This window comes from Eurosta solidaginis, chromosome 5 (genome assembly GCF_040869045.1).
Source record: "Eurosta solidaginis isolate ZX-2024a chromosome 5, ASM4086904v1, whole genome shotgun sequence".
Lineage (NCBI taxonomy): Eukaryota > Metazoa > Arthropoda > Insecta > Diptera > Tephritidae > Eurosta > Eurosta solidaginis.
The window spans coordinates 3,584,127-3,597,461 of NC_090323.1; the positions used below are offsets into that span (position 1 = coordinate 3,584,127).

Consider the following 13,335-nt stretch of genomic DNA (forward strand, 5'->3'; position numbering starts at 1 on the left):
ATCATAAAAGACTTTCGTCGGGAGAAAATGGTATCCTGCACGGTACTAAGAGCCGCGAGAACAGTCTTTTGTTATCCTTTTTTTGACAGCAAATTTATTTAGGACTTGAAAAAGATTCAAAAATCATTTGAAAAGAGTAAGATAGATCACTTCATAAAATGACTTTTTTAACACGAGTCGATTTCCCTGTCGATTTATTAACGTTCAATCAACTAAAACTTATAAAATCGACTTTTAAAATACGGATAAGGTACATATTTTTCCGAGCAGACATATTTGGATCATGGAAATAATTTAGAATACGCGTCCAAAATTATAGGGAGAGGTGTTAAGTTGTGAGTCGTTCAAAAGATATTAACCAGAGCTGCTCAATCCCTATACACATATAGCACTTTTGTTTTTTTTTTGCCCTGAAGAATATGCACAGATACAAATTCACGCTTTGAATATAGAGAAAAAAATTTATAGCACTCCCATATAAATTCGATTCATATGAAAGTGCAAAGAGGAAGCACTTCCATATGAAGCCAAGGCACTTCGGTATGATATGCAAATTTAGACTGACAAATTGACATCAAAAAAAATTACCAAAAATATTGTAGGACTGACAAAAATTTTAATTAAAAAAAAAAAATTATAAACATTTAAAATAACTTTTTTTTTAATTTAGAAAAGTTTCAGTGTAATTTTATATATGTATTGTTTTGCCTTTCAATATACAATTTTTTGAACAGGCCTGATATTTACGAAAAACCGAAAATTACCCTGGGTCCTTCCAAAATCGGAACACAGGCTTCCGCATTTGAATTATTAATACTGAGGTCAAGACGTGGAGTTTGACACATCTCCGATATTTTTGAACGCATATTAGCAGTCGACTCCTGTTGTAAATTATTACCCAAAAACCCTTATGACGCATACGTATGTGGTTCCGTATTTAGTTTGTGATGTTTTCATTTACCAAATTTTAAAATTTGAATAAAAAACCATTTTAGGTGTTAATTTTCCTCTATTCCCATATCGAAAAACCGAACTATGTCAAGTCCATTCAAGTTTCATGCGTCATGAAAATTGAATTAATTTCACTTTAAAACAAACCTCATTTCACTTCAAAATAAACTATGCAAAATTTCTTGGTTCAAAAAATTAGTTTACTTTTATTTTAGTCGATTTAATTTAAATTAAAATATAATTGTTAAAATATCAAAAAACATATATCCCAAATAAAATCTTGTTTTACTGCATTTTGTAATATTTCGTTATCACAAAACAATCGTGAACTCCAGTCGGAAGAAGAAGAAACATTAACAGCTGATGAAATAAACAATTTGACTTTTTCGGGAATAGTGCAAAAATAAATAAAATTTTGGTTCTCAACTTTGCAAATGTAATTCATTCGTTCATACACCGAATATTGATAAATTCGAGTGAAGATAGAAAACCCAAACCTGCACGAAAATGTATGATGAAGCAAGCTTCCATCGTTTCGGCACTACTTTACCTGAGCTAGATGAAGGTAAGTTGGTATTGTTGGGGGCAGGGCGGAATTATTTGTGTTTTTTAACATTGATATTTTATGTCCCTAGAAACTATTCCTGCCAAGAAACCAATCCGTATCGAAGATCAAATAGTGACCGACGAAAACGGCAAGCGCCGTTTTCATGGTGCATTTACAGGCGGCTTCAGTGCCGGGTACTGGAATACAGTGGGTTCACAAGAGGGCTGGACGCCAGCTACTTTTAAAAGTTCACGTAGTGAGAAGACAGCACAGCTCTTACAGCAACGTCCTGATGACTTTATGGATGATGAGGATCGTGGCGAGTTTGGCATTGCACCACAGCGGTTGCAAACTCGCTCAGAATATGCAACTTTCGAGCCTGAACCAAGTCGGAAGCGTAAGTTGATGATACCTAGCGTTGGCCCCATTCCTGGACAACCGGTCTTGGAACAATTATTTACTCCACGCGATCTAAAAATTGGTGAACGGATATTGAAGAGTATGGGGTGGCGCGTTGGACAAGGCATCGGGCCACGCCAGACACGTAAAGAAAAACAAATAGCACGTGCCCGCAATAGGCGTGAAATGTATGTAATGCAACAGTATGGCTATCAACCGAATACGCCAATTCCACAATCGCCAGGACATTCTGATGATGCGGATGGTGAGGTGGAAAGTTCTGATGAAGAAATGGATAAATTAACATTTGCGCCAGACGACTATGAGCCGTACGTATGTGCAGCTAAAAAAGATCGTTTCGGCTTGGGCTACAAAGGCAGCTTAAGTCGTGATCCTGTGCTTTCAGCTGCGAGCAGTAGACACATAAATCTGTTTGAACCATCGGTAGAAGCATTGGGTAAAAATAATAAGAAGATATCATTTAATGGGCAAGCATTTGGCGTGGGTGCTTTAGAAGAAGAAGATGACGATATATATGCTAAGGATGATATGTCCCGCTATGATTTCTCATTGGAAGATAATAAGCCAAAAAAGAAGAAAATTATAAGGGAACAACAAAATCAGTTAATAGTTGCTGGATTTTCGGCTTGTAAAATGCCAGCACAGATTAAAAAACCTGAGAATCCCACAATACCAAGCGATTTTGTACCGCGCAACTGGGCAGAGCGACGTAGCCGTTTTCAACCAATAGATCCAAAAAAAGCCGAGGAGCTAGAAACTTACTTTAAAGAAGTAGAATTTTCTAAAAATCGCTTGAATCCAGATGAACGTGCTGAGTTGCTAGGCGAAGCAAAACGCATTGACGAACCTCCTACAGCGAGTACGGGCAATCTTGATCTGCACGCTCAACAACAGCAAAATAACCAAAAGCTACATAGTTCCCAACAAGCCACGCCTCAAATTCGCGTAACGGGTGGCGATAATAAGCTTCCAGAGAAAGCGAGACTAATGATGAAATGTGTAGAACAAGAAGATCGTTTTACGTGCGGGGAATATAATAAAACGCACGAAACTCATAATACGTCCGATGCCTGCAACGACATGATGAAGCATGTGCACGAGCGCTCGAAACAATTTAATTCAATGCCTAGCATGTTCAAACCATTTCTTCATGATGATCAGAAACAGGGTCGTTATGAAGAATTCCTTTTGGCGGAACTAAAAACTGAGGAAGAAATTACGCGCTTCTTGAATCGTATACAACCAATACATTTGAGTGAGTGGGACAGAGAGATGGAGAAGAAGGAATTTATACAGGCTAGTAAAATATTCAGGCCACTCGAAGGGTTGATGTCACAGCGGTAAGTAAAAAATATTTGTTGAATAAAATAACCATGACACTACCATATGAGAACAAACTGAGCAAAACCGATTTCAACCGAATTGATAAAACAACATTCTAAACCAGCTATTGTCAAACCAATACGACCAGGCTTCCTAGTAATTTAATTTAGTAAAATTATAAATGCTATTCTTCTTCGGTACTCGCCGTCACCAACGCGAGTACCGAAGAAGATTTAACGATGAGCTGTACGAGCTATTGGCAGACATCAACATATTCCAGCGAATTAAAAAGCAGCGGCTGCGCTGGCTAGGCCGTGTTATGCGAATGAAAGATGATGCTCCGTCCAAGGAAGTGTTTCTATCGGAATCCGCCTATGGAAGCAGAGGTAGAGGACGGCCCCCACTCAGTTGGAAGGACCAGGTGGAAAACGATTTAAACTACCTTGGTGTGACCAATTGGCGCCAGTTGGCGGAGCGAAGGAGCGACTGGCGCGCCTTGTTGGACGGTCATAACCGTTTAGACGGTTAAGCGCCAATTAGTAAGTAATAAATGTTATTCTATAATCGTATGTTGTTGTTGTTGTTGTAGCGATAAGGTTGCTCTCCGAACGCTTTGGGGAGTGTTATCGATGTGATGGTGTCCTTTGTCGGATACAGATCCGGTACCCTCCGGTAACACAGCACCATTAAGGTGCTAGCTCGACCATCTCGAGAGCGATTTATATGGCCACATTAAACCTTCAGGCCATCTCTCCCTCCCCACAACCAAGTTCATGAGGAGCTTGGGGTCGCCAGAGCCTCGTCTGTTAGTGAAACAGGATTCGCCGCGAATAGGTGAGGTTGACAATTGGGTTTGGAAAAGCAATATATTGCGATGGCAACCTGAATGGTTGCGATACACAGCCACTTGAATCTGGTATTTTAGTCACCTCTTACGACAGGTATGCATACCGCGGGTATATTCTGACCCCCTGACTCGCTTGGGTGCTCTAATTGTATCCTACAAATCCATAGACTAATTATCTTCTAAATATCAACTAATCGTAAGAGGTGACTTCACGTTACACCAACCATCTCTTAAATTGTAATGTAAAACCAACGCCACTAACACCAATGTCCCTTTGGTCCAACCCGTTTGAAACTGCAAGTGTCTTTGGACTTGCGTTAGAGGATGGGGCGCTGCAACAAGAAAAAGAATAAGAACGTTGACTAAAACCAAATAATTTAGGGGCGATATTGAAATCCAAAGCACCGGATGTTTGGTTCTTGTCTTCGACCGTTTTCTCATATCTACGACCCATATGCCCACGTCCCTAAAATCTATGTTAAAACATCTTTCAGAAGACTTTGGGTGATGTTGTTAGGAAACAAAGGCCGAATATAATTCTGGACTCCTCTGGACTAAAATTTGCTCTTAATCTAATTCTTTTCAGTTTCGTGTCTGAGTCTTCAATTAAGGCGGAATGTACCCCAGCTATACAGTCGGAAACACCAAGTGGCACTGCACCCAAGAAAATAAAAATTGAGCGTTCAAAAACAATATGGAAACCGAGCTCGCTATTATGCAAACGTTACAATATAGCTGAACCGTTCGGCGCTCACATGGAGGGAGAGAAATGTCCCCCCGCTTCAACGAAAATGTCTGTCTTTGATTATCTGGAAGATTGTGTACATAAGAAATCCGATTTTAAAACGCCAGTTATAGTTCCCGTAAGAATACCCGAAATCAAACCAATACTTAAGCAACCAAATTGTAAAATGGCAAACGATAAGAAAGATATTAGTAATGTATCTACGTGTTCTGTTTCGACAATGACTTCCCCTTTGCCATCTAGCTCTTCATCATCAGCAACGTCTATTGTTGTTGTAGATCACGTAAAAAGAAAGCACTCTAGTCCAAGTCGCTCGAAAGAAAATACTTCCAAGGTAGGACGTTCTGCTGCCAAAACAGATTTAGAGAAATTATCAGAAGAGTCTTTAACGAAACCGGCTTGTGAAAAACTAGAGTTGTACAAAGCCATATTTGATGATAGCAGCGATGAAGACGGTGTTGAGCAATATGAAGTAACTGTAATCAGTAAAGAAGGCGAAAATGATTGTGTATTGAAAAAAGAAAAAGTCAGTGATGGACCACTTGAAAAGAAATTATCTGTGTGCTCTTCCTTCAGTGCTGATCAAATAAACGTTTTGCGCAATACATCGCCGCCACGTGGCATTTTTAGTGCATTGTTATCTACAAAAACAGAAAGCAAACAAGAAGGTCAACACCACACGCAAAAATATACGACAGCAAAAGAAAGCGAATCCATCACAAGAACTGAAGTGGACATTGATTGTGATATATACGATCTATGTGATATTGAAAAATATAAGAATCGCCCTCCTAATACATCTGTGTCGCATGCTGGTCTTATACCTTCATCTGCAGAATCTGTTAAAGAAATAAAAATTGAGTTTAAACAACCAGCAAGCACCTCGTCGTCGAAAACTACAATGAATAGTGCATCAACGACATCATCAAAGTCTTTAAGAAACCAAGAATCGAATGAGATCGAAATCGAAATAACGGGTGAATATAGAAAAGAGAAACAACCAATGCCAAAAGAAAAGCATAAGGATAACAAAAGAATAGAGAAAAATGTAAAATTCAATAGATTGCGAGGTGCAGGTTGTCCATCTGTATCTTCCGATTTACCCAGTACTTCATCTGGTGTGAGAGAAGCAGAAACGTATGGTCCTGCGTTGCCGCAGTACATCTGCAAACCGACTACAGCTCCTACCACAGTAACAACAGCAACTCCAACAGTAACAGACACAACGAAAATAACAGAAATGAATAAAATTGTTGAGGAAAAGATGATACGATTTTTAGTTCAAAGAGCCAGAAGCCCCGGTTATGTTAGGGATGAAGAGTGGGTGGAGAAGAAAGTTCGCAAGATATTAAAAACTAAGACATTGAGCACAAGTAGTAGTAGCAGTTCGAGTAGTGTGTATGAAAATAACGATAGCCTTGAACGTCGTCAAAGATTACGGAAAAAGAAAAGTAAAAAAAACAAAAGTCATAAAAAATCCAAGAAAAGGTCTAAAGACAAAAAAACCAAAAAATCCAAGAAAAAGAAAGGTAAACATTAAGTTGTAAATATATAAACTGTTTGAGTATATTATTTGGAAAATTTTTTGCTTTAAAATTACCGCTTGAAATAAAAAAATACTAAATAAAAATGAAAGGAATTAATTTTTTTTTATATGCAGTTTATGTAGTATATTTTAAGTTTTTAGTTGCTAATACTAATTTTTCAGTTTTTATGCTAAATGTCTTAAATTAAAAAAAATTGCTTTTAAGTTTTCTGCATTATTTTTTATTTGTAGTTTCGTTTTTGCAATTTGTTTGACCTGAAGGCCGCGTTCCCTCCCCCGCTAACATATGCGAATCCCCTTAACCAGCAGGGGTTCAATGCCCTTGCTTCTTGATTATGACTAAAGCTCAAGATAGACCTTAGTCGCCAGCAAAATACCATGGAAATCTCCAAAATGGTAAAACTATAACCCCAGCCCTAGAGACTGGTACTCATTCGTCTGCCGGAAAAAGAATTTAAAACGATCATATTCTTGTTACTGTGTCTCGTGCAAATTATGGGCGAACCCTCAACACTCGCCGTTCCGCAATTTTTCTGGGGCTTATCGCTTTTCAGGCCCTAGGGCGTGCTACGGTCTGTGCCTTAGCGCACCTCCGCACCGCAATCTTACCGAGGGAACTTGTCCTTGTGAGACGATATACTCAGGAGATCCCAAAGTATTGATTTCAACATTGGCATGAGACGAACGAAGAGGTTCTAAACCTCTAAACAGATAGAGTCGAAATACTTCTTTGGTGAGGAACGCCTGGTGAACCTCACCATGAAAGTCTAATTCCAAATTCTTGCAGAAGAGAACAGCAGACTTCCTGGTTGAATTCAGAGGCGCGATAACCTCCGAAGAGATTTAAGGCCCCCAGCGGGTTAGGGGGCCAGAATATACCCGCGGTAGTTATGCCTGTCGTAAGAGGCGACTAAAATACCAGATTCAAGAGGCTGTGTAGCGCAACCCTTTCAGGTTGCCAGCGCAATATATAGCTTCTCTAAACTCAATTGTCAATCTCACCTATCCGTGGCGAATCCTGTTTCACTAACAGACGAGGCTCTGGCGATCCCAAGCTCCTCTTGGAACTTGGGGGTGGGGAGGGAGGGATGGCCTGAATGTTTAATGTGGCCATATAAATCGTTCCCGAGATGGTCGGGCTAGTACCGGATCTGTATCCGGCAAAGGACCATCACATCGATAACACTCCCAAAAACCTTCGGGGAGTAACCTTATCGCTACAACAACAACGAGAGATTTAAGGCAGCTTCTCTTCCGATTTGCGTCGTGCTTCTTTTAATTTTCCTGTAAATCGGCGGGACGGTGTTATGGTTTTACTCCGAACGGCATCTGCAAGGCAGATGAGTTTTCACTGAGAGCTTTTCATGGCAGAAATACACTCGGAGTGCTTGCCAAACATTGCCGAGGGGCAACACCGCTTAGAAAAGTTTTTTGTAATTGAAAAAACTTGTTTCTAAAATTTTGATGTTGCTTTGCGCGGGCGTGAACCTAGGATCTTCGGTGTGGTAGGCGGAGCACGATACCCTAACACCATGGAGGCCGCCAACTACTAGGACTAGCTGTTAACTTCAATTAAATGTCACTAGTTCTTTAATTTTATAGGTCAAAGATCCCTGTATTAAAACCAGCGTACAGGGGCGAAGTGACCCTGTTACTATAGGAAGTACCTTAAGCTTTCTTTAATGCTTCGGCTTGAGCTTACTGTGCGCCAGATTCTGCGGTTGCTGTTAACTTCAAAATTTATATACCCTCAAGGGAGGCAAGATGAGACGAAAGTGTGGTTGGCATTAGAAGACTTGGTTTAATAGCACAAGTCAATATTGGGCTATTATTACAGTTTTCAGCTGTTAATCAAAAAGTCTTCGCATTCACACAAATTTACTTCACTGGGTCAACTGCGGATCGTACTATGTTACCCTGATTTGTCTCCATAGTTACATACAATGCAAACTACATATCTACCATTACCGCATTACCGTAACCAAACACACATTTACTTGCCGCTTAACATTTCGAACTAACAATCTCTTCAGCCAACTATTTGACTCTCTTACAAAGATAAACAACCACCGCAGATCAATCGAGCCCAGTTAGTTGGTAAGTCAGCAAGCCAGATAGAGCGCCAAATTTAGTTGTGTTTTACAGGTATCCACGAGCGGTTCAATTTTTAGGGCGAACGGGCGCATGTTGTCGGCAGCATAACGACAACACAAGACGGTGAGACGCGGTAATGCGACGGCGCGCATTGTACCGTAGCGCTACAAATTGTGTGCAAAATGGAGATAAAAAAGTAAATAAAAGATCAACTTGTAAAATACGAAATTTTTGTGTGAAACCAAAATACGCAAACGAAGGCAAACGAAAGAACAAAGTTCATGTTAGAAAAAATTGGTGTCTAAAAAGTGGTTGCAAAAGAAATTTAAAAAAATTAAAAAAAAAAAGAATATTAATTGGGTTTAAAGTTAAAAGTTCAAAATATAAAGAATATTTTGTAATTTTAAAAGGTAAATAACTGAACAAACACTCAGATGCCCAGTGGCTGCTATTACCAGATTTAAATACGATGAAAACGCTCACGCTAAAAGTGAAAATGTATGTATGTGTTCCTAACGTTTAAAACAAATACCAAAATACAAAAACAAAAATTGCATGCGCTTAGTTGGAGCGTGTAGGCAAACGGAGAAAATCGTGCGATCGTGCGATAAAACCAGTTGGAATTGTGACGAATTAGGGCCAAGGGAATGGGAGCGGCTGAGGGACGTTGAGCCAATTTGCAAAGTTTCCAGCACACAATTTGCATTTTCCTTCTGTTTTTTTTTGTACGCGAAATTTATTTTACATAATATTTAATGATTGAAATCCAGTAATGGAAACTTTCTACCTTTGCTTGGAAATAAAAATATTTTTAATTATTCGCTAATACAAGTGTAATAAAATAATATATATATATATACCTACATTTATACCTACGAATATTAGGGTGCGTCATTTTACGTGATTCTTTTACTCAGCGTGCTTTGCACACAGAGTATATTAACTTTGATTGGATAACGGTTGGTTGTACGGGTATAATGGAATCGAGATAGATATAGACTTCCATATATCAAAATCATCAGTATCGAAAAAAAAATGTGATTGAGCCATGTCCGTCCGTCCGTCCATTAACACGATAACTTGAGTAGATTTGAGATATATTCACCAAATTTGGTACACGAGCTTACCTGGACCCAGAATAAATTGGTATGATGATAATATGATAAATGAGCGAAATTGGGTGATAACCACGCCCACTTTTTATATATATAACATTTTGGAAAACACAAAAAACCTAATTATTTAGTAAATAATACACCTATAATGTTGAAATTTGACGTGTGAACTGATATTGAGACTCTTGATAAAACTTTGAGAAAAATTGTTTAAATGGGCGTGGCACCGCCCACTTGTGATAAAATCAATTTTACAAATGTTAATCATAAATCAAAAATCGTTCAACCTATCGTAACAAAATTAAGCAGAGACGTTGCCTTTACTATACGGAATGCTTTGAAGAAAAATTAAAGAAATCGGTTAAGGACCACGCCCACTTTTATAACTAACTATAAAAATCGTTTTGAATCAATGATATTTCACTTATCAAGTTTTATTGTAAGAGGAAATGGAGAGACATTTATTTTTTAAACGGGCGGTGCCACGTGTTATGTAGAAAAGTAATTTATCTGAAATTAAATGTGTAATTGAAGCTCACGATGAGTATATGATGATCGGTTACACCCGAACTTAGACACCTTCTACATAAGAATTTGATATGTTTGCTTGGAACTGAGAAACCGTCATTGAAAGCCATTGGGATTGTGGCGAGATCATCTTTTGCCGTTTACCGTGGATGCTCAGTTGGCTAAATCAGAATATTGGGCTAATTTTTTTAAGCCGACGCTGCCACAGCATAATACAGCATTGGTTTTTTTTATGTGATAATTGACGGCAGATAGACCCAGAGAGAGAAAGCGACTCGAGAAAGGATTTTACATTATTTTCGACGTCAATCCTGGTTCCCAAATAGACAAACTCCACAACAGTTTGATTTTTTTCAGATTTCGACAGTGGATAAATATTTAGGGCCTTATTCTCTATTAAGCAACAAACGATCATTGTTAGCGCAAATTTGACAATTGCTTCAGCTTCCTGCTTGACATAACGTAAGAAACGTAATAGCCGAACAAAAATGATAGAAAATCGCATTGCTAGACGAAATCGTTAAGATACAGTTTGTTCGTCTGAGCTATGGTTCGCAAACCATAATGATGTCTTTAATTGAGGACTTTATTGCAATAGTGTTGCACCCATATGTCGCTCACAACATTTCATTCGAGGTCAAAAGTCTCCAATGTTAGAGCACACAATCGTCAAGTGTTATTCAATCGAAGTTAGAATGCTTGTTAAAGTAATAGTGTTATAACTCCCAAGAGCAACTCTGCTTGTCTTAAATCTTGCGTTGCTGTTGTTGTAGTAACTGCTAAAACATGCTATAAGTTGCACACAAGCGATACGAATGTTGAAAGACCTTTGTCGGGTATGAATCCGATATGCTTCGGTACTAGGCCGTTCTGGGACTCGTCCGACTGACGCGGAAACAATTTTTTCACATTGAACCTATGAGTCTATGGATTTCAGGCGCTCTTTGTAACAGGCAAGCATTTCCGCGGAAATATTCTAACCCCCTAAGCAAGCTGGGGCTAGCGTACAGTGACAGTGCTCATCTTTTTTTCACTGCCTATAAGATATTCTACGATTGTTTAAGGATCTACTGTCAGGAGTAAATTATAGTTTATATACTACATCTCCCTTGGGTATCCACCTGCTCATTCTCTTTATACGTTCTGTGGGCTGGAACTTAAGTTAGCAGTAGATTCTTACGGATTTTAAGGAAAAGCGTTCCCAAACTAGTTCTATCTTAATTTCGCTTGAAAAAATCGCAATCGGTGCGGCCTGACTGTTGTTGTTTTAAAGAAGCTTCGCGAAGCATTTGCAGCGTATTATCAATGTTATAGTCTTCTGTTCGGTATAGATCCGGTACGCTCTGTGCACTCTGTCAAGGCACTGTCTAGTTTATCCAACCAAAACAGTCTAGCTGCTCTCTTGATAGCAGTTAGTTTTACCTATCTGTATAGGCACCGTCTATTTTTTTTGTAGGCTGGCCCCAGCCAGAAAAGTCTAGCTGGGCCCGTGCCAGATTGTCAGCGCTCTGTTGTTAAATAGCGATAACTTTGCAGGAGCTAACTCTACTTATGATTAGAGTTTGGATTCTATCGGCTATTTACCATTTTTATTGGTAAATACCAGGAAAATTCCTTTTTTGTATCTTTTTTTTTGGGTATTTAAAAATCAGTTGAATCAAGGCTGCTTGGAATTACAACTCACCAATTATTTTTATACGTCATTTGAAATTAAAAAAATTTCGTTTTGATTTTAAACAAACAACCCAGCAAACACTCGGAGTCAACAATTAGTCTGAAAGGAGTGCAAACTTTGAATCGTTTGCACTCGTTATGAACTCATTTAGGAGCCTGAAGCGAATGCTGTATGCTCATATTTTGCCTCTAACAAAAGTCTTATACAGGCCTCCTTTCGATATCATATATGAGCCTTATTGGCGTCATATACTGCTAATTTTGAGTCTTTTAATGAAACTACTTCAAGGCTTTTAGGAAGAATTTTTGACATATATCCGAAGCGGAAAACATAATTATAAAGAAATAAGTATTAGTTGAATAAATTATTTATTTAGAATAAATTCTCGCAGAAAAATTTCTGAGTTTTTTCCGGGGCTGTCTGTTTTACTGATTTTAATATTTTTCGTTTGTTCATAATTTCATCAAATTGGAGTCATAAAAGGCTCGAAGGTGATAGCACTTTTGAAGCTGATATTTTTCGGACGAATATTGAACTCCAGAACTGCAAGATAATGTTTATAGGGTACACATATTTATGCAAACAAAGCTACCCCTCAAACATGCTCACGGCACTCATAATTTTAGAATCCGAAGCGAGTCCAAACTAAGTGGGAAATGTAGGAATCAGAAAAGCGTCGAAACGCGTAGGAGGGTAAAACAAAATTTAATTTTTTACCTTTTATTTAACAGCCTAAAAGCTCCTAACCAAGCATGCAAAAATTATCATTTATCAACCAAAATGAAACATTTGTATAAGCATCGACGTTTTTCCGTTCATGGACGCTTCTCGACATTTTTAATGTGACCACAAAGCTGTCACGTTCTGTCCAGGTGTGTCGAACTATATATGACCCCAATAAGCGCTGACGATGCTTAATAAATAGGCCATAGAGGTATCAGATAATCAGAGTTTATTAGAGTTAAAAATTACGACGGAGAGTTCCAGCAGAGTATAATATATGCTGTTTAAACGCCTTTTAAGACTTATGTCGGACTCTTATTTAGGCTCAAATGATATACGTTAATAGGCTCATATAGGGCGACCATTGCAAGAAGGCAAATACATTGGTTTCGGCCTCCCAATGAGCACATAACGACTGTAAACGCTCGAATTTAAACATTTTTCCGACTCTTTTTTGACACAAAATGTTTACTGGGTAAACTTAAATTTTTGCAACGGCATGCATAATTGGCTAAATATTCTTGAAACACGCTGGATTACCGATTAAAACTAATTCAAACGATAGCGTAATGGATAACTACGCGCCAATATAGAAAAATTGGGTACATTTTGGATTGAATTTGTGTGTTTGTTTCCCATTTTTCCCAAAATATTATTTTTACCTTTCTATTTGGGTATTTACCCATTTTTACCATATATAACCAATTTACCGGGTATTTACCCCTTTCCCATCTCTACTTTTGATAAAAAATTGTAAGAAATTTCATAGCATTACATTACATTTATTAAACACCCTAATGAACACAAGACAACAGGTAAAA

General features: G+C 38.3%; 2 protein-coding genes across 4 annotated transcripts in view; both read left to right on the plus strand.

The window, feature by feature from the left end:
• The first annotated feature begins 1,302 nt into the window (after window positions 1-1,302).
• LOC137252131 (G patch domain-containing protein 1 homolog) lies at window positions 1,303-6,583 on the plus strand. The gene is made up of 3 exons (XM_067787423.1): window positions 1,303-1,516; window positions 1,587-3,258; window positions 4,675-6,583. Exons 1-3 carry the CDS (start codon window positions 1,459-1,461, stop codon window positions 6,371-6,373), a joined length of 3,429 nt encoding a protein of 1,142 aa, XP_067643524.1. The 5' UTR covers window positions 1,303-1,458; the 3' UTR covers window positions 6,374-6,583.
• A 1,942-nt stretch (window positions 6,584-8,525) lies between these two features.
• Window positions 8,526-13,335, plus strand: part of Rgl (Ral guanine nucleotide dissociation stimulator-like) — a 73,141-nt gene continuing 68,331 nt past the window's right edge. The window contains exon 1 of one of the 3 annotated variants that reach the window (XM_067787416.1): window positions 8,526-8,971. The gene's annotated coding sequence lies outside the window, so the exon portion shown is untranslated. The remainder of the gene's footprint in view (window positions 8,972-13,335) is intronic. The other 2 variants (XM_067787417.1, XM_067787419.1) reach the window with 2 other exon arrangements.

Excerpts from the sequence above, each read along its gene's own strand:
- LOC137252131 (XM_067787423.1), top strand. The coding sequence starts at position 1,459 with ATGTATGATGAAGCAAGCTTCCATCGTTTCGGCACTACTTTACCTGAG. Across the intron at positions 1,517-1,586 it reads TTTACCTGAGCTAGATGAAG|AAACTATTCCTGCCAAGAAA; the intron begins GTAAGTTGGTAT and ends TTATGTCCCTAG. Across the intron at positions 3,259-4,674 it reads GAAGGGTTGATGTCACAGCG|TTTCGTGTCTGAGTCTTCAA; the intron begins GTAAGTAAAAAA and ends AATTCTTTTCAG.